The 24417-nt window shown below is 34.5% G+C and overlaps 2 protein-coding genes across 3 annotated transcripts in view; one reads left to right on the top strand and one right to left on the bottom strand.

The window, feature by feature from the left end:
• Positions 1–21837, top strand: part of VPS13A (vacuolar protein sorting 13 homolog A) — a 275242-nt gene extending 253405 nt beyond the window's left edge. Inside the window, exons 63-66 of the mRNA XM_037798536.1 lie at positions 6846–6931; positions 11447–11570; positions 14006–14080; positions 16630–21837. Coding sequence (XP_037654464.1) covers positions 6846–6931; positions 11447–11570; positions 14006–14080; positions 16630–16680 — 336 coding nt within the window. The 3' untranslated portion in view covers positions 16681–21837. The remainder of the gene's footprint in view (positions 1–6845; positions 6932–11446; positions 11571–14005; positions 14081–16629) is intronic.
• Positions 21838–22744: 907 nt separating this feature from the next.
• GNA14 (G protein subunit alpha 14) overlaps positions 22745–24417 on the bottom strand; it is a 237777-nt gene continuing 236104 nt past the window's right edge. For both annotated transcript variants that reach the window (XM_037798089.1, XM_037798090.1), the window contains exon 7: positions 22745–24281. In XM_037798089.1, the coding sequence (XP_037654017.1) occupies positions 24091–24281 (191 nt within the window). In that variant the 3' untranslated portion in view covers positions 22745–24090. The remainder of the gene's footprint in view (positions 24282–24417) is intronic.

Raw genomic sequence — 24417 nt, 5'->3', positions numbered from 1 at the left:
CTGCCACTGACCCACAAGTCCTTGGTATTGGCATATGGCTCCTGAGACTTGCAAGTGGGCCCCTCTTCCAGGCCGTGCACCCCGGGTCCTCTGTTGAGGGATGACTGTGCTATGTCACAGGTGAGTGCCGTCCCCCCAGGGCCGTTCTGGGCTGCTGGGCTGTGTAGGGAGGCTCCCAGTCTGCTGAAATGATGGCTGAATGGGGCTTTGTTAATTCACACTGCTCTACCTTCCCAACTCTGGGACAATCAGCTGAGGTTGCAGGGAAGGCTAATGTCCACGCCCAGTTTTGTGGTGTGTGCCTGTTATTTGAAGCACTTCCGTCACACTGGGTTGTCTGGGGCAGTTCTGGGCTATGGGGCTGGCGATGGGCAGGAGTGTTTCCTGTCCACCAGGATGATGGCTGTGGGCGGACACCCCCCTTTTCTTGGGAAGTTGTGGTGTTTAGTGAATTTTCTCAGCCACTGGATTATTGCGTTTTGTCTCAGAGCTCTCCTAGTTCTGCTCTTGACTTGACCTGCCCAAATAGCAAGTCTTTGAAGCTTTCTGTATTGGGCTTCTTAGAGTAATTGTTTTAGAAAAAGAAAAAAAGGATTAAAAAAACAAAAAAAAAAACAAAACAAAAAAAAACGGGCCCTCCTCAGAGATCTAATGGGTTATTGAAATGCTAAGAGACAAAGCAACCAGGGCCATTAAGGAAAGGTCCACAGGGCAGAGAGATCAGCTTTTCTTCGGGATTTGCATATGCGCCTCAGCGCCCTTCCCCTTTCTATGTTCACCAGAACTCCAAAAATCCTCCGCTTTTATTTTGGAGTTTTTCATGTTGTTTTTTTTCTATGCCTGTCTCCTCTCTGCTGGGCTGGCTGCTCTCAGATTCTCTGGTGTCTGGTCTCAGTCTATCTATGGTTGGAGTTTGAATCAGTAAAATGAGTTTCCGATAAGGGCTGCCACTGCAGTTCTCCCTTCTTCCCGGAGCTGACAGCCCCTCCTCCCCCGGGACTGAGCCTGGCAGGGAGGGGCGCGGGTCCCCTGGCCGCAAAAACTTACAGATTTCGGTGATCTCAGCAGTTCGACGTTTTCATGAGTGTTGTATGAAGTATGCCCAAAGTCAGATTGCTCTGTGGTGTCCAGTCCACGCAGTTCCTGGGTTTCTACCTACTTTCCTGGAGGAGTAACTAAAACATACAGCTCACCAGTCTGCCATCTTGCCCCGCCCACAGTCGTTTACTTTTACTTCATTTTGTGTCAAAGGTTTATATTCAGGTTTCCTGCCCTAAGCTATTGGCATAGCCTATGCTGTGGCTGACAATTAGAATAGCTCTTTAGGAAGTTAGGAGACAAAAGTATGAAGGATTAAATAAAGGCTAATTCCATTTTAGATTTGATGGCACATTCTTGCCTCACAGAATAAGCTAAATGCTACTTCATTGTTAAGTACGTATTATTATCTATGAAGTCTTTGAGCTTTGAGGTAATAAAGTTCTACATTTGATCACAAAACTTGGTTGAATGCCTTGTTTTACCTGGCCATGCCCTCAAGTCTCGCAGATTAAAAGTGAATTAGCAAAGAATTTTTTATTCCTAAATCTTTATCAGGTAACTATAAGGGAGTTAAACTTAGTTACTTCACAAATAATTGAGAAATGGTGGCATTTACCATTTTATTTTACACTTATCTCCCTGAATTTTGTTGGTTTTAACAGTAAGCTTAATTGATAAATTGATTCTATTCCCTTTTCCCCATCATCTCCTGATTATTCCAATTAACCAATCTATAAATCCATATTTGTTAACCAGTAGATTTTCTTTCTTGATACCATTCTTACTCTTACTTTATCTTATGGTGAGATGCATTTCAGGTTCATTTTATCCCAATGTTGCTATCTTAAAAAAAAAAAAAAAAGCATACCTCTATAAGATGATTATGTCTTCCAGAGGAGTCATATATTGGTCAGATTTTATTTGCTTGTTCATTTATTTATAAATCTACCTGAACCATGTGTTTATGTATCTTTACCCAATTTCTTAAAAATATTTCTCCATGAATGATTAGCACTTTATGTTGTTTGGGACTTAAGCCTTCCATGTTAGTGAGTTCCTGTCTTGTCCTAGTTTGCTTTAATTTTTCAGAAATATTTCTTTTACAAAATTATACCTCATGACATTTGGATGATTTGAGATTTATTAGTAATGTTTTCTGCATTACTGTAGTTTCTAGATATGTTCTCTTTCTAAAATATTTGCACTTAGCTGACAAGAAATATGGATGAGAGTAACCTTCCCACCACTGCCCTTCAATTTCCTGCTTTCTATGTGTTACTAAATATGAGATCATTTGGTTTAGATTTTTTTTAATATCTAATAAACTAAGGTTTACATACTCATCTTTTCTCAATGCAAACAGTACCCTTTAACAATAACTGTATATTTTGAGTAACCTGCAGATTTTGACAGTTATATGTAATGAATGCAATTTCCCTTGTGTCTCTCTCTTTCTTTCAAAAAGTTCTCAGTGATAGGTGATTCGTGTAAACATTTAATGAGTAAAGTAAAAATTGTTTTTTCTTCAACACTAAAGCATATAAATGAGGCTACAGTGTCTAAAGTATGGCTACTGTTAATCCCTTGATGGTTCAGCCTTACGTAATGATTCCTATCCTTGATTTTGTTAATTCTTCATTTATTTTAAAGAGTATCACAAACCATTTTAGTAGAAACATGCATTCCTAGCATCTTTTGGGGATGGGCAAAGGTAGAATATTGACATTAAACTATTTGGGCATTGTTGATCTAAAAATATTCAGCCATCCTGAGCTGCCTTAAAAGCCTGCCTTAACTACCACCAGCATCCAGGGATATGGAAGACATCGATTTACCATGGGGGAAGTGTGGGTGATGCAAGAGGAAATGTGGTTTAGTGGGAAAAGCACTGGAAATAAAAGTGAAGAAGCCAGTTTTCTGACCTGGTTTTGCAACTGACAAAATGACCCTAAGTAAGTCATTTAACCCAATCTTACCTAATTACACAAGGTTATTGTAAAAATTAGATGGCTAAGACACCTGAACCTCAGCTTTTTTTCACATGTTAAAGAAAGACATTGGTTTGGAAAAACTGTCACATTCCTTTCAGGTCTAAAATTGTTATTTTTTTCTGAAATAATACATTATGATTCTATGAAATATATATACTTTTTTTTAAAGTCAAGTAATTAGGAACGAAATTACGGAAGCATGAAATTTGCAGATTCTTTACACAACATGATGGAAGATGATCATGGCTTAAGCTAGCACACTCCCATGCTCCTATTGATTTAGTTCCAAATATTTTAGCTTCTGCTTATAATGCTGTTCTTACTCTGTATTCGTATGCTTTTGATGGAGACTGACCACCAAAACTGCTCTGTAAGGAGTTATCTTCGATATTATTCAAATGAATACACTCTAATAACTAAGGATACAGTTTATTATAATCAAAGTCGACTGCCATGTCCATTCATCTTTCATATGTTGCATTTAAGGTGTTGGATAAATGACAGAAGGTATTGTATGAATTACTTTGTCTTTGAGTATTTAGCTATTTGATTATTTATTTACTGGAGACTCCTGTCTTACTGAAACTGATTTAAGTGCTTATTTGCACAGACTAGATTAAATAGAGTCTGTGCAAAGTGAGGAGTGACAAGCTCAACTGCAAAGCCCAAACTTAACATAATATTGTGATAGAAAATAGATACTTGGAGTTAAACCATAGCTTTAAAATTATTAGAAGGTTATTAGCCATGAAGTATAAATACTCTTGATTTGTACCAGTGTTTGTGTTTTTGACAATAGCAACATTTGTATTCTTTATTTTTAAACTTAGCTTCATAGAAAAAAAGAGAATAAATATTTTACAAGCTAAATTTTCAAAGACCAAAAAAACAGAACAAAAAAATGTTTAATGTGGAAAAGAAAGGTTTCACTCCCACACCACATTACCTTTCCCAAGCTCAGAGGTATGCACTGTTCACAGATTGGTGTGTACTCTTCCCCAGGTTTCATATGCATATATAAATGTGTGTATGTTTGTTTCTCCTTTACTTCCTCCCATTCATTCTGCTCTGTAATTTGTTTCTCACTTAATATATTATACACCCTTCTATGGCAGTACGTACAGATCTACCTCTTGTTCATGACTTGATAAATGTTCTATTGTATGAATATACCGTAATTTATTTAACCAGTTCCCTACTAATGAACGCTTAGATTTTTGGTTTAACGTAATACTGCCATGAACATTCTTACATGTGTATCTTGGCATAATTTGCATAAGGTAAACACTAGCAGTGGAATTGCTGACTCAAAGGGGATATTTGTTTTCAATTGATATGATTTTTTGTGTTAAATTTGACATTTTCCCATATGTTTTTTGGTTAGACATTTATCTTTGTTTTTACTGAATACTTGTTCGTACCCTTTACACATTTTCCTGTTGGTTTACTCATTTTTCTTTTTTTGGTTTATTCATATTGCTAAATTCTTAATGCTATGAAATTAGTTCTATAGCTCTGTATTGACAAATATTTTCCCAGTTTGTCCATTAATTTTTGTATTGTTGTTTTACTTCATTTCTGTTTATTGTTTTGCCATTCAATAGTATTTAATTTTCATGTACTTAGCCATTTTTACATTATATTTTATGGATTTTGTGTTATTTTTAGGCCTTTCCCACTTCAGGATTATTAAAATGTTTACTCTTTCCAATACTTTTGTAGTTTCATTTGTGTACTTAAATCATTGATCCTTATGGAATTATTTTGATGTAGAGAAGTAGGGATCCAACTTTAGCCACCTAGTTGCCTGAAACACCATTTATTTGATAATACACGCTTTTACCCACTGAAATGCTGTCTTGATTTCATAAATTCCTACATTCAGTTATCTAGGATTTTATAAATTCATTTAGACATTCTGGCCAATTTCTAGAATCTGTATTCTTTCCATTGATATTCCTTATAAAATTTCCACCAAGTACCAAGCTGCCTAACTACTGCAGCTTGATAAACTATATTAAAGTGTGACAGAGGTATTCTTTTCATTCTTCTTTCATAATGTATTTAGTTTTCTAGTTAAATGTTGGAATCATTTTGTCAAATCACTCTCCCTACCCCACAACCCCCACCTCCCAAAATCCTGGAATTGCATTGAGAATGTGTATGCGTATGTATGTGTATTAATTGGGGGAAAATAACATCTTTATAATAATGAATTTTTATATCCAAGAAAAAGACATGGATTTCCATTTTTCTACTTTTTATTCCCCTCAGTAGTGTAATATAGCTTTTATCACATAAATTCTGTACATTATTTTATAAATAGTAGTCAACTTGGAAAATTGAAGAAAAAATCCTGTTTACGACAGTTATAAAAAAAGAAACATTTACACACAAACTTAACAGAAGTTGCTGGTTTTCATGTACTTGGGTTTTCAAGATATACTGTTGTCTGCAAATAACATGTATTCTTCCTCTCCAGTATTTAATGCTTCTTTCTCTTAATTTATATTTTCTTAAAACATGATCCAATTCTAGGTGCTTCTCAAATTCTTTGCATAGTTATGTTATCTAATTCTTACTGATTTCCTCTTAATCTCTAGTATGTCCCTTTTTCTTTTGTAATCCAGTGTGTTTTTGTTTACTTGCCCAACCTACAAGACAAGCGAATACTAAAGATATTATTTCCTCAATATTGTATAATCTTTGATGTTAGAAAATTCTAGCAGTTAATCTGTATACTTCAACTTCACCCTGCTGCTTTAGTAGTTTGTTTTTGTTTTTTTTTGTTTTTTTTTTTTTGACTCTGTCTCCAGTAGAATTGAAGACTGTTCATATCAGTTTTCTATACCAAGATTATTGTGAAATCATGAAGCTTTCTTCTAAGCTAAATAATTTTAGATTGCTGATACAGCCTCATGGAACACAATTTTCTGAAATCTTTATTCTATTTTGGAATTTCCTCAAGATTGCTAACATTTTGGCAAAATTCTTAACATAATCCTCCTTGAGAGCTTTACACAGTTGCTTGCCTTTAAAAAATCATTGTAGCCTACTGTATATTTTAGGTAGCCAAATTAATTCCATCCTCAGAGCAAACGGTATCAAAAACAGAATAACAAAATGGCAAATTATTTCATTTATATGGTTATCTTTATATTTTCTGGAGCAATGAGTAGTTGACAGACAATGTTACATAAAACAATGTTTTAATGTTTTATTTTTAATGGTCTTAAAAATAAACTTACAAGGTAAAGTAGACAAGTAAAGTAGAGACTAAGTAGGCCCTGGGATTCCTCCATTTGTCCAGAAAATCTCTGCCCCTTATTTATGAATGAACTGTAATATTGGCAATGATAGATATGTCTGTATAGCAGATAAGGAATTTCCAGCGAAGAATCAAGGCAGGGGGCTTATAGTAATTTGCATGATATGTATATTTAAATATGCTAGTTATTTATATATGTTTTTGTACAGATGTGATCAAATACTAATATATGTTTCCAAGATAAAAATGAGTGTAATAGCTTAATAACGTCAATAGGTTCATTCAAACTTTGTAAGATAATATATTCTAAAAGTCTAACATGAGGTGGCTGCAATTGAATAATCTTGAAAAAAGCAGTGCAAGTAGATGCTTTTAAAAAGGAAACTGCAATGTTTTGTAAATACTTAATTTTTTGATGATATTTGTATACTTAATAAGTCTGTTAATGGTCTTCCCTCATTGAAAAATGCTTTTTGGGGGACTGTAAGGCATTACATGCATTAGAAAAGGAATATTCTCAATTTTTCTCTCTCACATTTTTTTAGGTAATGGAAAATGGAAGATTTGCAAAATACAAATATTTTACCCATGTCATGATCAATAAAACAGATATGTTAATGATAACCAAAAGGTAACTTGCTTTTATTCATCTTCCTCTAATGTAATTTGATGAGTCAACTGACAGCTACTCATGAGATGAAACCAGTTTCACCTTTCGTTCTCAGTCACACTGATTCCTGCTAATTCTGATTTCTCTTACCCTACAAGCCTTGTTCCTAAAACCTTAAATGAATACAAGGTTAGTCTTTTTCATGTGTACAGATAAACCCACAGTCATATACAAACGTGATTATATATAAAATATTTTAAATTTGGTTTCAACCAAATCAAACAGGTACAGAAATTCCCATAAAGCTCTTTTCTCAAGAGTTGCCTAATACCAGTCTTTGCCTCTGCAGAAGTACACAATATCAGGTTATCCAGAAGTCAGCAGTCTTCTGGTGGTGTCTACTCACTAGAATACATACAAATTCACCTTCATAGATATATAGAGCAAGAAGCAGATAATTTTCATGTGGATATGCTCAGCTACAGCCAATTCTTCACATAGACCTGTAGTAAGTAGAAGGTGTGTGAAAAAATACATAGTAGTGCATAGCCTTAAAAGGGCAAGTGTTTTCAAGCCTCATAATTGTTAATCTGGGGGAAGGAATGATGTATGTACTAATACAGACATTTCTGGATGGCAGAGAGTGACTATGTGGCTAATGGAGAGCAGTTTTGGCTAAATAGAAAGGAGTGGTTAATAAATCTATCTGGTTTTGTTCACTATTAAAAAAGTGAAATTATAGTAACATCTTGGTGCAAGTTGACTACTGAGTCATTTTAATGTTTTTATTCCTAATTTCTGAGTCTAAAATTTATATCACTTTCTTGTTTGGTGGTTTGTTTTTATTTTTTTTAAATTTTTTTAATTTTTTAATTATTTATTTTTTTATATATCACTTTCTTAATTTTCTTATTTAGAATGTAACACAAAGTAGAAAATTCACCACAGGATAGAAGGTATACATGTAAAAGTAAGCTTCCATTCCAACCCAGATGCCCACTCCCTCTGTTCGTCTTCCCAGAGGCATCCACTTTTACCCGTTTCTTTTGTATCCTTATAATTTTTTATGCCTATAAAACCATACACTTAAGTGTATTTTTAATGCAAATAGGAGTATGTTATATATACTAACCTTACTTTGTTTTAATTTTTTCTTAAGCTCTGTATTTTAAAGATTATTCCATGTCTGCATGTAGAGATATTTCTTAATTTTTAAAAGACTGATTAGTATTCATTTAGAAGTGTGTACCATAATTTACATGGTAAATTTTTTTCCAAACTTCTGTATTTACAGACAGTGCTCAGTAGTCATTTTTGTTCATAGCAATTTTTAATTATATGTTTTTATTAACTCCCCCCCTCCATTGACCAAAGAAAAAGTGACTTACCAGAGTAAATAAGTCAGTTGCAAAACTTGTTAGTTTCCAAATCTGGCAACATTTTTTAAGTTGTCTTCTTTCAACGTAATAGACCTCTTTAAATGAGGCCACATGTACTTTTCAGAGTACAGGAAGCACACTAGTTGTAGTTGATTGAAAGGTGATATTTATACTTAGAATTTCCTTTTTTCCAACTCTCAAGTTTGAGAATAAAGGATCTTTGAATCAGGAGTGGGAAGTACTAGAAGTTTAGCCGATCTTTGATTTTTCCCATGGTTGGAGATGTACTAGAATACTGCTAGGTTTGTTCTGACAAGCTCTGTAATTCACTATTGGTCAAAGAGGTGATCGGAGACACAAGGTTGAGGTGAAAGGTAGAAATTCTGATTAGCTTTCTCCTTTTCCTTCCCAACCGGAAGGCAGTTGTTAAACTTTATTAACTTTTAGAATATGGTACTTGAAGGAAACTTCTGATTGCACCAACAGTTGATATTTTAACCAGAAGGAAGAGCTGGAAAAGAAAGGCCTTTGAAGGAAGGACTAAATAGAAACATTTTTATTTCTTAATTTGTTCTCTCAAAATGGGGAAAAACAACAATTGATTAAAATAAAGTCTAAGAAGATGGTTTTTAGAATTGTCACCTATGACAATTTACAGTAAGTAGGACTTGACTTCACTGTGAAAACCCCCAAGGATCTCAACATGTTGGTTCTTATATTCAACATTACTAGGAAAGCTCTTCTCCAATGTAGGTTGGGAAAATATGTCACATGGAACCTTAGTATTAAAAGCATTTATTCCAAAGTGTTGATTACATGAAAGTTCACCGGAATAATAGCTGATAATTTTGTTCTGTAAATTTTCCCTTTTTCTTGTAAATTGCCTTCATTATTTCATTTTATTATAAGTGCTTCAGTTTTCCTAATATGAACATTTTATGCTATGAGTTTCCCCACAAGCATTCTTTTAGCTGCATCTCACAAATTTTTTAACTTTTTATTTGAAATAATTTCAAACTTAAAAGAACAAATATAATGCAAATAAAATATAAAAACAATACAAATATTCCAATATACTCCTTATCCAGATACCCAGATTTACCAACTTTTAGCGTTTTGCCGCATTTATTGTTCTGTTGATCTATTTTCAGTACATTGTATACCTCATGCTCCTTTAACTCTTAATACTTACTTTGTATTTCCTAAGAACACTTAGAAAATGTGTTTCCTAAGAACACTTTTATGTAACCGCATTTTAGTTAGGAAGTTAAAAACATTTAACCATATAAAACATGCAGTTTATATTCCAATTTTTTCAGTTGTCCCAGTAATATCCTTTTTTTCTCCTCCATTAGTAGATCCAGTCCAGGCTTTTCTGTTGCATTTAATTGACATTGTCTCTTTAGTCTCTCTCTCTCTCTCTCTCTCTCTCTCTCAAGCATAGAAGTGAAATAATACAATATCTGTCTTTTGCATCTGGTGTATTTCACTTAACATGAAATCTTCCGGATTCATCCATAGTGTGGCATGTACAGAAATTCATTTTTACAGCTGAATAATATTCCTTTGTATGTATATACCATTTTTTGTTTGTTGGATGGACACTCGGGTTGCTTCCACCTTCTGGATATTATGCATAATGCTGCTATAAACATTGGTGAACAAACAGCTGAGACCCTGCTTTCATGTCTTTTGACTGTATACCTAGATGTAAGATTGCTGGGTCATATGAATGATAACTTCTTTTTAAGGGACCACCAAAATGTTTTCCACAGTGGCTGCACCATTTTACATTCCCACCAACAACATAGGGTTCCTATGTCTCCAAATCCTTTCCAGCACTTACTTTCCATTTTTAAAATAATAGCCATTCTAGTGGGTATCAGGTGGTATCTTGTCATTTTGAGTTGCATTTCCCTAATGACGAATGATATTGAGCATCTTTTCATCTGCTTTTTTTTTGGCCATTTGTATAACTACTTTGTAAAAATGTCTATTCAAGTCCTTTACCCATTTTTTAACTGGATTGTTTTTCCTTTTGTTGAGTTGTAAGAATCCTTTATATTTTTGGATATTAACCCCCTATCAGATAGATGGGTTCCATATATTTTTTCCCATTCTGTAGGTTGTCTTTTCACTTTCTTGATAATGTCCTCAAATATACAAAAGTTTTAAATTTTGATGAAGTTTTATTTATCTATTTTTTTTCTTTTGTTGCTTGTGCTTTTGGTGTAAAGGCCAAGAATCCATTGCGTAATACAAGGAATTGAAGACATTTCCCCATATTTCTTCTAAGAGTTTCAGCTCTTCTATTTTGGTCACAGATCCATTTTGAGTTGACTTTTGTATATGTTGTAAGATGAGAGTCCACTTTCATTCTTCTGAATATGAATATCCAGCTTTCTCAGCATCATTTATTGAAGAGAGTATTTTTTCCCCATTGAGTGGACCTGGAAACCTTGTCAAAAATCACTTGGCCATAGATGTATGGATTTATTTCTGAACATGCCATTCTATTCCATTGATCTCTATATTTCTGTCCTTGTACCAGTACCACTCTGTTTTGATTACTGCGGCTTTGTAATACGTTTTAAGATCAGGAAGTGTGAGTCCTCTAACTTTGTTCATTTCCAAGATAGTTTTGGCCATTCTGGGGCCCTTAACCTTCCATATGAATTTGATGATTAGCATTTCTGTTTCTGCAAAGAAGGCTGTTGGGATTTTGATTGAGATTGTGTTGAATCTGTAAATCACTTTGGGTAGTATTGGCAACTTAATTACATTAATGACAGTCTTCCAATTTATGAGTACAGGATAACATTTCATAGATTTTATGTTGTGTTTTCATTTTCATTCAGTTCATATGTCTTCTATTTTCTTTGTGGAGACTCATGAATTATTTAGAAGTATGTTAATTTCCAAACTTTAGGAAATATTCTTACCTTTCTGTTATTGATTTCTAGTTTTATTCCATTTTGATCCAATATCATACTTCCATGATTTCAGTTCTTTTAAATTCATTAGGATTTGTTTTATGATTCAGAATATAATCTATCTTGGTGAATGTTCTATGTGCTCTTGGAAATAATGTGCTTTCTGCTGTTTTGGGGTATGAATGTCTCAATTTTTAAATGGATTCTTTTTTATTTTTTTGTAGTGGTGTGTTGTTTGTCACCAAAGGAACATTTGGACAGCTTACATGTGAGTGGCAGTATAGTTTTGATGAGTTTACCAAAAAGCCATTCATTGTTCATGGGAGAAGATTGCGCATTGAAGCCAAGGTAGGTTGAATAGTTTTTTTTGTTTGTTTGTTTTTGAAAACTTGGAACTGAAAATAATGCATTGAAATAGGCCTTACTTTTGTAACTTTTCTACCTCTTTTATAGATGTTGCTTAATCTTGACATGATTTTCCTAAACACCTGCTCTCATACTCAGATGTAAAGAAAAGAAATCTAGGCCATGAAAAAAATGTGCTACTTTCTTTGCTTTAACATTGACAGTAAAATTCCTGGGCCCTCATTTTATATTCAATGCTAGACCAGCACTGCTGTCCAAGGTACTAAAATGAGATGCCATTTGTACACCTCAAATCAATAACAGTTTCTCCATAAAATATTTTTCTCTGAAAATCTAACCAAAGGACACTTGAAAAAGTTAGGTCTCTCATAGTGAATTGTTGCTAGTACTTTCTTTTTTTTATTGGTTAATATTTCATTTTCCCAATCTGATTATCATCTTCTTGAAGGCAGAGTCCATTTCTTACTCTACTTTGACTACTTGTGGTTAGTATACTGCCTGGTACTTGGACTTTGATATAAAACAGTGAATTGCTCATGATTTTTAAATCAACAGAGACTCAGTATCCATTGCAAGTTTTAATGAATGTGCTAAGTACCAAATGATACAATAGAATATGAAATAATGTATGTAGCCTCAAGTTATTTGGCCAGATATCTATGTGCAGGGCCACCTTAACACTGGCTTTATTAGTCAGAAATATTTTGGTTGTAAGTGACCCAGCCCAAGTAAGTTTTTCTGTTTTGTTTTTGAGGGATTTCATTGGCTTATGTAACTGAAAACATTAAGTCTGTATCTTATAACTTAGATAATGCTCAAATGACATCGTTAGCAATTATTCTCCCTCTCTTCCTTTGCTCCCAGATGCCCTCCTTTCCCCCCATCTCCATCTCTAGGTTCTACTTTCTTCTCTGTTGGCTTCATTCTCAATCAGGCCATCCTGTGGTGACTTGATGGCCCACGAAAGTTTCTTGCTTATATCTTACTAGCTCAGCAGAGTGAAAGCTTCTCACTGGGTCTCACTGGGCTACTGTTGGTCACTTGCTCATTCCTGAACTAGTCATTTTGGCCACAGGGATGGAATGGGCCAGTTGGTCAGGTGAGGGTCATGGAATCACCCTGATGCAGGCAAGAAAGAGGGGTCAGCTCCATCTGAGTTATTTGGAGTGAGAGAAGTTAAGAAATAGTTACCCAAAGGAAAACCAAGAAATTATTACCAGAAGAGGCAATGAACCCAGCCAGGCAAAAACAAAGATATCTTCTAGGCTGGCCTGTAGTAAAGAACTGCCCCTGAGCCTTGTGTTCAACAATGAAGACCATTTCTCCAATCTTATCACTCATTTCAGAGCAAAGGGGAAGCTCTTGAATAGACTGTATATTAGTTCTTGAGGATCTTAGACCAACTTACCCATTGATAATTTCTCTGATTCACTCAGAAAAATATAAGTTTCTGCAGCTCTATATGAAATGTGGATATTAGCCTCTGCTCTAGCCTATACTGCTTTGCTAGCTTTTTTTTTCTTATCTTTTCCCCCACCAAGGATAGCACTTCATCTTTATCTCTTTGATTTCTTCTCTTTCCACTTCTTATGATGCCTTGTGTCAGCAATCATCTTTTTTTTTTTTTAAATAAAAGAATCTGATTTCTTCTAGTCTCCACATTTGCATGCATATTTAAATTACTTATAAAAATTTTTAGACTGGTAAAATCTCCACCATGCTTCTACTGTTACTTTACCTATAGTCACAGAGGTAAATACCACCCTCCTCAATAATCCTACTGCTATCTATTTGTCCCTCAAATACTTAACCATCTTCTGTTAGACAGTTCTCCCCCACAAATACTGAACAGAATATTGAGGCATATAAAAAAAACAGATAATAATATAGGATCTAGGACTCACCCTTATTTCATTGATTTAAAGTTACATTCTTATTACATGACTGGCTTAAAATGTCAAAAGTTACATACAGATAAACACACCCATATGTGCATGCATATTTATGTGTTTATATGTATATATGTATATACACAAATGCAGATGTGTGTATGTTTTTGAGCAAGACTTGATCATGATCCTGTGTCCAGATATCAAAAGTGGTCTGAGAAATTATTTAGAGAGGAAAAACAGTGGCTCTGCTCCCATCCTCTGTGTCAACCTTTATGGAAATCTCTCCTTCAGCTTTGGTGATAAAGGATATATTAGAATTTAGTCTTTTGTCTGTTTCTTTGATATTCTTGGTTTTCAACTCCTGGCTTTTTTAAGGTTATGATTTGTATAAGATGGATGCTTTAAGGACAGATTTATAAAACTGTATAAATTTATAAACATTTCTTGATTTTATTTCTACAACTGGATTTCTTTTTAACTGGATTTTATTTCTACCACAGAAATTTCTTATTCTGTTGTTTATAGGAACGGGTGAAGTCTGTATTCCATGCCAAAGAGTTTGGAAAAATAATTAACTTCAAGACCCCAGAGGATGCTAGGGTAAATATAATGAATTTTCCCTAAATAGATGTGAGCTTCTCATTTCAAAGCCATGTAATTGGAGTACTTTTTAAGGCAGATAATAAGTTTTGTTTGTTTGTTATGACAGTTTTAGTATATGCAACTAGATACTTTTTTCCTAAAACTGTTTTTCACTAGATTCAATTCAGCACATCTAACTGCTGTTCAAATCAAATTGCTCCGTCTTATTTTAAGTCCTAACTGTAATACTTTTTAAAAGCTCTTAAAACAAAAGAAATTATTTCATTCTAGGGTCAGCCTACCAGCTCCAGCAGGGAAAGTATAGCCCCATTTTGATGATTTCTTTACTGCACAGCTATAGTGAGTTTAAAAAAAAAAAAAAAAAAAAAAATTAGCATAGGGCAAAGGAAGCCAAGCCAGGATTTGTCCCTTCTTGACTGTAGAACCTTGGGGAAGTCACTTAACTTCAGTTTCTTCAAAACAGGAATGATAGGAACTGAAAAGCATTATACATACTTTAGAGATAATGGCAATTACAAGGATGTTTACTGTCAAGAAAATGTAAACTATGAACTGAGTATCTGACCTCATTAGTCAAAACTAAGACCTTATTCCTGGCACCATGAATTGTACTTACTGTGTCCATGAAACTCACAGTGAGAACACAGTGCTCCTTTACTTGATTCCTGTGCTCCTTGCCTAGGCTCAGAACATTCACGTGGCCTCCTAGCCTCATACTTCTCTCTGAGTTGGTCTTGGCTGGGTATGACTATTTACCAATTCACTTGTCACATCTGGACCCCAAACCAGGGGCACCCCCCAACACACACACACACACACATCTTGGACCAGTTAGCACATATTGTGAAAGTTTTTATCTAGACATTATGATTTATAAGACAACATTGGCATACTAACAGTAGAAACTGAAAGGAGGAAGAGTTATAAAAAAAGAGGAATAAAGTGACTAGAGCCTCAGTATGCACATTGCATGAAACAGTGGAGCATGATAATAGCATGATTTAGGCCACCTTCTTTCATGTTGCTAAAGAGCATTACCACCTATTTCAGTTTCTCTGTAGTAAATTTTCCATTTAACCCCTGGCATCATGTGACTCTGTTCCTGAAGGTTTGTTTTTATCCCTCTTTTGCCTGGCCAGAAATATCCCGAGAAAGCTGTTTTATTGTAGAATATAACATGTATACCTAGAAGTAATAACTTTCCAAATGCAATTTAACAAGTAGTTAGCAAATTTCAAAGAATATTGTGGGTTGTAGTTCCACAGTTTCAGTTATTTCCTTATTGTGAAATATAACATATATACAAAAGATAATCTTTCAAAGTATGATTTAACAAGTAGTTATATAGGATATTTCCAAAGTTGTTAGGAGTTAGTACCATAGTTTCAGTTATTACCTTATTGTGAAATATACAAAAAGATGATAGCTTTCAAATTACAGTTTAACAAGTAGCTATAGAACAAATTTCAAAGGATGCTATAGGTTACAGTTTCACCATTTCACTCCTTTCCTTCTAATTATTCTAATACCCTAGCAACTAAGAAAAAATTATATAGAGATTTAGTATTCATAATCCTTTGTTAAATTCCATCTTGTCTGTTGCTACCACTTCCTGTAGTTTAATCACTTTCTCGATCTTCAGAGATGTCTAGGCAGTGACCACCCTAAGTTGTTCATGTTGAAAAGGGGTGTCAACTAATGAGAAAAGGGAACGCATCTGGATGATGTTCTTGAAAAGGCTATTGCCTCTAGGTTTTGGGACTTAGCTAGCATAGGAGTTCTCTGAAGGATTTATGTTTCTGAAGAATAAACTTAGTGATTAAAACTTTTATTTATCTTATAGCCACTCCCACTAGAGTTAATCCTAAATTAAAGAGCACTGAAATACTAAAGCATTTCATAATGGAATAACCCCAGTGTTACATTCAAGGCTTTTATCTGGCATACAGACCCAGTAATAATAAATATTGTTAAAATGCAAATGTAGTACCAAGATTTCAATTATTTTTGCAATTTCAAATTCTTTTAAAATAGAAAATATATCTTGAGGGTACCTAAAATGCTCAAAAATATTGCTATGCTACTACCCCACTGTACAATGTATGTAATTATTCCTATTCAATCAGTAGAATCTTATCCGGAATCATGGAGGCTTGGTGATTCAGAATTGACAGAGTTTGGAAGGGATTTTGCAGAAATAATTTTTATGCTATGCTGGATTTATTCAGTCTGCTGCCAAGTTACCCTTCTCTATCAGGATGGTTCATTTCACTTTCATTCTGAAGACAAACATCCAAGATCGAAGACCTTAAAAAAAACATTATTGCTATTGTTGAATTATACCCAGTACCATTATCCCTGAGCCGTCTGGGCCATTTAAATGAGTGAGCAATCTCTTGTGCAGGATGAATTGTTTATGATGATTAAATAATTGGTATATACCAAAATAAACCAGAAAGTCATCTTTTGGATTTACATTCATTACATTTTGAGTTCATTGCAAGTTCATTTAAGTAAGCAAATGTTGGTTTATTTCCCCACAACAGTGGATCCTGACAAAGCTAGAAGAAGCAAGAGAACCTTCCCCAAGCCTCTGATGGAGAAAACTAGCTGAAGACACACAACAATAAGTCATTACAGCATCCAGTTTTTACCTTCCAAAGCTTCTTTAGTTACCCATTCCAAATCCTGTTTGGGAAGCATATTACAGAAGTAATTTTAAGTACCTGTATACTAGATGCTTAAAAAAAAACACAAAATAAACAAACAAAAAAACACATCAGAATCAGGTAAAATGGTTGTATGATTAAAGTATGTCAACTTTTGAGAGATCAGTTGGGTTTTCCAACTTGAATCATGCATCTGGTTAAAATTCTAACTTTTTAGAACAGAAGAAACGTTTCTTTTATGAATCTTAAATACTTGCTCCAGGTGATTCTCTTCAGTGGTAGGGAGGTTTCCCAAAGTTAGTTTCCACATAGAGCTTAGTTTGATGTTCCCAGTTCACATTTTAAACTTCGATCATGTTTACTTCAAACTGCCTGAATGAGTGATGGGTAAATGAGCAAATTAACATTGCCTCAGTGGTATCAAGAGAACTTCGGTGGTGGTTTCTTCTTAAACATGACGTTCTTTTTACTGAAAAATATTTTGGCATTATTTTATTCTTTTTTAAATAAAGGATAAGTTTGGATTGCGTTTAAAATGCATAGCATAATGATGAAAAACAATCTTTTTAATATAATGTGATATGGACTGAAAAATACCCCTTCATCCCTCACCTTATGAAAAATGCTTGAAGAAAGGAGCATCATACCCAAAAAAAAGGAAAGCCCCTCTCAGAACTTTGGAGCCTTGGGAAGACTTCCTCTCTTCAAGCCAAACTCCATGGTTTATTCAGGCCATGTTTTTAATAGACTGCTGATTTCAAAGGAAGATTCCTGAAGCCTTAACAATACTGACTTTCCATTCACTGGTAATATAAATCAACAAAATCTCCAAAATCTTAGAATGACTTATGCTCTAGAGCAGACAGCTCCTCTCACAAGTAAGTATACCCTAAAATCTAACCCAGTAACTGGTCATACTGGCATTAGACTTGAAAATTTCTGGTTTGTTTCCTCTGCATTTATTCAAGTGAGCATCATTTTTTTCAATGAACAGCTCATAAAATAAAAAATCCTGGGCTGCACAAAAACAAGGCTGTGGAAATGAAGCAGTCTTATTTAATTATTGAATAATACCGAGTATTTGATGCATGTTGAATGTGCTGCCAAATGATTATAAACTGTTTTTCAAATTGAGGATTCTGTAATCAAATTGTTGTGAAATTCTTCTTGGGCTCCTCAAACCCTTGCTTTGTTATAAAAGCTAAAATAAACAGCATGCCAGACTGTAACTGTATTTATTTACAACCAAATCCTGCCTACTGAACACTATTGATTTTTCTCTGAAAAATGCATTGTTTATTTTCATTAGTTTCCTCCAGAATGTGTTTTTCTTTTCTGAACATAAATTCAACGAAAAATGATAAATTTCAAACCCTGTAAAGAGTGTGTCCCCATGATGACCTTTGTTCAAAGAAACATACACATTTTCTCTGTTGCTGAACTCCTCCAATTTTGCAAATGCCAGAATAAAACCCAAGGTTAGAGATAGTCAGAAAGCTTGCTTCAAATTGTTCTCAACATAGATGTTGCTTTACTGGCATTCTATTCAATGTCATTAGGCAAGTACCTCATTTCCTACTCCAGTTTCATGATTTCATCATGGACAGAGAAAGTAGACATCATAACTTCTTGGGTGTCCAATGGTGAAGGGAAAAAGCCTAAGGGGAAGCGTAGAAACTCTTCTAGTATTCTCTGGACGCCAACATGAGTGGGTTCTGAAACTATGACACGTGTAAAGCCAGTGTCCTTCTCCTTTCTGTTTGCTTACCCATAAGAACTTAGAAATCTCTCTCCCATTCTTCCTCAGACAGTCATCTACCCATCAACACTCCCCCATCACTTCCTGTGTTACAAGACTAGAAGGACTCATAATTTCAAAAGCTGTAGTTCCAATTGTTTTAAAAGGTTGTCTTCATCTAAACAAAAAAGAAGAACATCAGTATATCACTAGATAATGAGTCAGACTTTTTTAGCTTAGCATTTTGTAATTTAGTTGTGTTTGAGTGTATATTCCATTTTTCCTAAATGTTAGAGAGTCCAGAATCTTGCTGTCTTTGAAAACAATCTGCCATGAATTACATTTAACTACATTTGATAACTGTCTGCTTGAAAACTTTAAGCTTGTGTTAGTTGTTTGGTAGTTGCTGTTGAATGAGGTCCCTGAGTGTTATCTCCTTTCTTTCAGTGTATTATTTGCTGTAACCCCAGGCCTTAATTCTAACACAGCTTATATTCTGGTCCATGTGTGTGAAACCCAAGACAGGATGCCTCTTTCCTGCCAGTTCTTTTCTAGAGAATTATGATCATTAGAAATAGCAACTTTGATTTATGATAAAATAAAGAAGCTTGTGATTTCTTCACATTTTCAAAATACTCTGTCTGTGCACATCTGCAATGGTTTCCCCATTGCTTCACAAAAAATACAATGTATGAACTTGTTGCTTCTTCCCTAGTATAGCAAGACTCTGGGATTTTCCAGGCCTAGTTTGGTATAGCTGTTTTCTGGTCTCTAAATAATCAATACCATCTATAGGCAGTCGTTTCTTGCCCCCTCTCTCCTCCATAATCCTCATCCATCCCAAGACTATCACTCCAAATGGGAAATTTTCCATAAACTTGTTTTCTTTTCTATGATAATTCTCTCCCTCATTTTTCTGATAGTGAGTAGTAGCGGTAATATTATCCCAAATGAATATCTGTGCACCTAGTTCATCTCAGAAACATCCTGCAAAATGGTATCCTAGTTCCTGTCTGATTAAAAATAAATTAAAATGATTAGCTCATTGCTGGATTTTCTGCACCTTAATTATTCAGTCATTAATTTCCAGTGTTAGTTCTTCAGGCTATGCCCAGTGCCCCATGCACAAGCATCTGTATTGAAAAGATTGGGACAAGGTACTGGGTTGGGTTGCCTCTAATTGCTGAAAGTGTGTGCCAGATACACTGAAGGTAGAAGTGGGCATGTGGAACAGAGTGTCTTCATGATCCGGCCAACACAATTCAGAAAAATCTTTTTAGGTTCCAGGGCCATAGCTTTGAACCTTCTCTCAAGATCAGCCAAAATCCTTGAAGACAGTGTTTTCAAACAGTAGGTCTTAACCAGTTAGTGGGTCATGAAATCAATTTACCGACTCAAGACCAGCATTTCTTAAAAGTAGAATAGGGGAGAAAACATCAGAGGGCATTGCATATAACAAGGGTTTCCTGAAATATTGTTTCAAATGCTCTATGTACTGTGTCAACTGAGTCAAAATTTACAATATTTCCTCTTGTGAATTGCAGTTTAAAAACCAAAAACGAACAAAAGCTTGAAAGTCACTGCTCTAGGAGGCTCAGGCCATTAGTGATTGTTGGGACAGTCTGCATTATGTGGAGCCTGATATTAGCTAAGGAGCAGCAGATCCACAACTCAGGCAGTCTTCAAATTGTAAGCACTATATTTTTGTTTAGAGTGAGAATATAGGATAGCTCTGTGTTGGTTTATAAAATGTTTTCCTTTCTCGGTATGTATCAGATACTCATGATTCAGTGTGATCAGGAAAAAAAAAACAAATATGATTTTCTTTGGTGCTATCTAATATCACAAATAGCTCCTTTACAGACTCTATAAGGTGACCTGTTCACTCCTAATCCTTTGAAATACACTTTCTAAGCTGCTTACTGCTAATGCTAACCTATAAAATTAGCATTGACTAATGTTTTATGATTCTTGTAATCTGTATTTTCAGTCATTGGCCAATCGAGCTATTAGTGCAGACTTTTTCCCATGTTTTTCTTCTTTCTTCCACAATTGGTTGTATTTGTTTCAAGGCTATCCTAAAAGCAGGCCAGCATGTTCACCGAGAAGATGCTGGATCCTACTCTGATAAAAACTTTATGCATGTTTCTTTAATTGACATTTCTTTTTTTTCCACTTTATTTCCTCTTTTGTAAAATAAATTATTCCATGTCTCATTAAAAGAAAAATATTTTAAGATTATGGATTAGTTCTACTTTTTTAAAGCATTATGGCATTTTCAGAAACAAATGATAAATTTGGTTACTCAAAGGGCTTCTCAAGAAATGGAGCTTTAATTTTTATAGGTTATGTGTATTTTAAACATTTATATTACGTTATACAAATACAAATTATGTAATTTCTATTATAGTTTAACATATGTTACAATAAGACATCAAACTATCAACTTGAAAATCCTGTCACTGATCACCATTCATTTAGAATTGCTCTGTTACCTCAATTATTGTATGTTCCTTCTAAGGAAGTCCTGATAACAAGAAACCTTGTAAGGATGGTATAATACAATTCACATAATATATATGTATATATAATATAATATACAATCAGAAGTGTACTTAAAATATAATGTTGGATTCCCCCAATATTTTGTTGGTGTGCCCTTATCATACATCAGTGTTCCACTGGTTATCTAAAAGTTCCCAATTTGGGGGCTGAGAAACATTCAAGTAAAAACGTAGCCTGGATTACACTGAAATCTTCTCAATGCTAATAATTTTATAGCCACACTGACAAGCTATTAGAAGTTGTACCTGGGATCTGTTGCAAGTTTAGACAGATTGTTACAGACTTTTTAAAATTATCATATTTCTGTGAGACCATGTGTATTACATACAAAAATGAATTTTTCAGGGAATGTGTACTTTTAAAATACTTTCTCTTGCTAATTTTTGTAGTGATCAAATAGTCTGCTTCTTTGGAATGCTTATTCTTTGGTGGAAATGCAGTGATTGGTGGTGATAGTTTTTTAAAATTATTTCTGCATTACTGCAATACTTTCTTCACTTTTATGTTCCTTATACCTTTATGTGGGCCTGCTACAGTCTCTGCCTTGGCTTTGTGTATTCTAGTAAAATAATTTATAAACACAAACTTTTACAGTTCTTCCTCTTGAAACTGACTCAGTCTTATTTTTTTCCCCTGAAATTGGTTGGCCATGCTTACTAATGACTTTTTCTAAACAGTGATAATTATTTCTTGGTATTGGTAGGTTTAGATTGCCTAGTAAGATACCTGCCCAGTTTAACCATGTATACCTTTTTCAAATAAAATGAGTCACAGATTTCTCATCTTCAGTCTGTCTTTGTTTTTTAGCTATTGAATCAATAGCATTATCTAGCCTTGTCTTGCTTATGTAAACTACCCCCTTTGGAGCCTAAATAACAAATTGACCAAGGTCCTGATATTCAGTGGAAGCTAACAGCATCCAGTCCAGCATGATCACTGCTGATGACAGCTTAAGTGATAATACTTATTAAATTAAGCAACAAGACTGTACCTGTCAACCTCAGAAAACTTCAAATGGATCATTTCCTCAGTAAGTAATGAGTATATTTTGAAAGACAGGTTAGGGGAGAGTTTTCTACTTGCAAAATCAATATTGGCTGAGATAATTAATTTACCTCTTATGTGGAGAGTTCAACCTTTCCATGACTTAAAATAATTTATTATTACCAAGCCCTTTCTTCATGATTTGGCAGCTCTCCTACAACTAGAGGTGATGGGAAACCATCATATACTTGTATGCTTTAAGAGTTGGTCAAAGATAAGTTTAAAATAACAGTAACTCAATGTTAGAAAGTGCTTGGAATAAAAAGTTACATGTTGTTTAACCTCCCTGATTGTTGATTCAAATTGAGCCCCTTTTTATATTTTAATTGGTTGATCAGAACTAGTTCATAACTTTTAACTCTTAGCGGGTAAGGGAGTGTTTCTTTTTTGTTGTTGTTCTTCCTTATGTTTAAAGATATTCTGAAGAGCTAGTCCCCCATCTCTTTGTTCTCTTGTACAAAACTGCCTGGCTATTCCTGGACTTTAAATATTCCAGATAAATTTTAACCTCAGTTTGTCAAGTCCCTCAAAAACTGTTGCTATTACATTCAACTCTTAAGTGAGGATTAGTTTTTAAAGCTTAATGTTGCTATGGTAAAAATCACTAAGCATAATTCTTGTATTTTCTTTTTTTTTTTAATAGCTTCACATTTAGAGTTAGTTATCTCAACAGAATGAGAACCTGACAAGTCTACCACCTGGCTAATAAAGGCACACTGCAGCTATAGGATGCTGATACATTGTTCCATAACAATCCAGGTGCATTTATAGATTGATTTGAGATAAGCCATATCAAACTTTAAATCCCAAGCAATGTGTTTGTGTATACACATACACACACACACACATACATACATTTATGCATATGGGGTAAAATGTGTATGCCTTCAAATAAAAAGAAGAAACAAAACCATCTTGGGCCTTTAGTTTGAAATACTCTGCACTTCCCAGGGGATTCTGCCTTTGCTTTACAAAGCCAGATGATACTAAAGGAACTCCAAAATAACATGATGATAGAATGCAGACTTGCCTCAAAAGGAGGAAATTTTGTAAAGTTTCTGAGTTATTAACTATGAAGATAATAGAATTTTTCTCTTTAGGAGAAGGACCATCATCAACCATGAGCTCAAAGAAACACATAATTCAGTGCTAATGGCATAATGGTATATTCTTAGCTTTCTCAGAAAGGCACAGCATACATAGTACAAGCTGCAAATCTGTGGTGGCCATAGATTTGGCAGGGGTTACATTTGTTAAACAGTTTGGACTTTTAGCCAGTTCATAAGTTTACAAGACCTTGTCATATACAGTGGAATACACACACATATACATTTTACAACAAGATAGCATATTTGCTACCTCAACCCATTCACCATATGTCAGCTTTTGGCCCTGACGTGACCAAATTGTTACAAAAAATTAGACGGATATATTCATTATTCTGACTTACAAAGTTAACATTCAAAAAGAATAAACATTTTCAAAAGACTGGTGGCATGTTAAAGAAGTCATACTTCATGAGGGGAGAAAAACACCCTATAGAAATGTCTCTAAATAGCAAGATTTAACAAAAAGATTTGAACCCATTAACAGCCTTTAAAAAAAAAAAATCACCTAAATTAATCCTCTAGAGGTCTTAAGGCATGATCTATAAATTAACAGGCCTCTTTAGGTAAAATATGTTACGTGATTTTTTAATGGTTATTATTAAACACTCTTAAAATTAAAAAAATCACAGTAGCTTTTAAAAATTCTATAAAATATCAAATTCTAAAACTACACAAAATCTTATAGCCAAAAGTCAAGAAAAGAACTTTAAAAAGGTTTTGGTTAACTCAGATATCTTCCATCTCTGTCCCTGTGGTCTGCATGATACACTCAGTGCCTGGCACAGTGGGCCAGGCCAGGTGATGTCAGAAGCGTTTGGAGATAAAAGAAGAAAAATTTGTAAATCTTGTCTTCTGTTATGGGGGAGGAGTGGGCAGCAGCTTTTAAACTAGGTTGAATTCCCTCAGGTTTAGTTGAAGAATTGTGTCTTTGACGGCAGCAAACACAAAGCGGATATTCTCTGTATCTGTGGCACATGTGAAGTGGGAATAGATGACTTTCTCTTTGTCAGGATTCTGGTCTTGATAAAGTTTCAGGATAAAGTCTCTGGCAGCTTTGACATCCTGCTTTGGTCCTAGTTATGAGTGCAATTAGAAGAATAGAGAAGAAGGATATGACTCATCATGTCTTTCCAAGAATCATTTTTAATGTACTCCTGTTCATTTTGGGGATCCTTCTTTGATCTAATTTTATTTCTAGGAGATAGTATA

Source organism: Choloepus didactylus, chromosome 10 (genome assembly GCF_015220235.1).
Source record: "Choloepus didactylus isolate mChoDid1 chromosome 10, mChoDid1.pri, whole genome shotgun sequence".
Classification (NCBI taxonomy): domain Eukaryota; kingdom Metazoa; phylum Chordata; class Mammalia; order Pilosa; family Megalonychidae; genus Choloepus; species Choloepus didactylus.
Note: the sequence above shows the minus strand (reverse complement) of the source record. Positions and strands in the feature narration are given on the sequence as shown.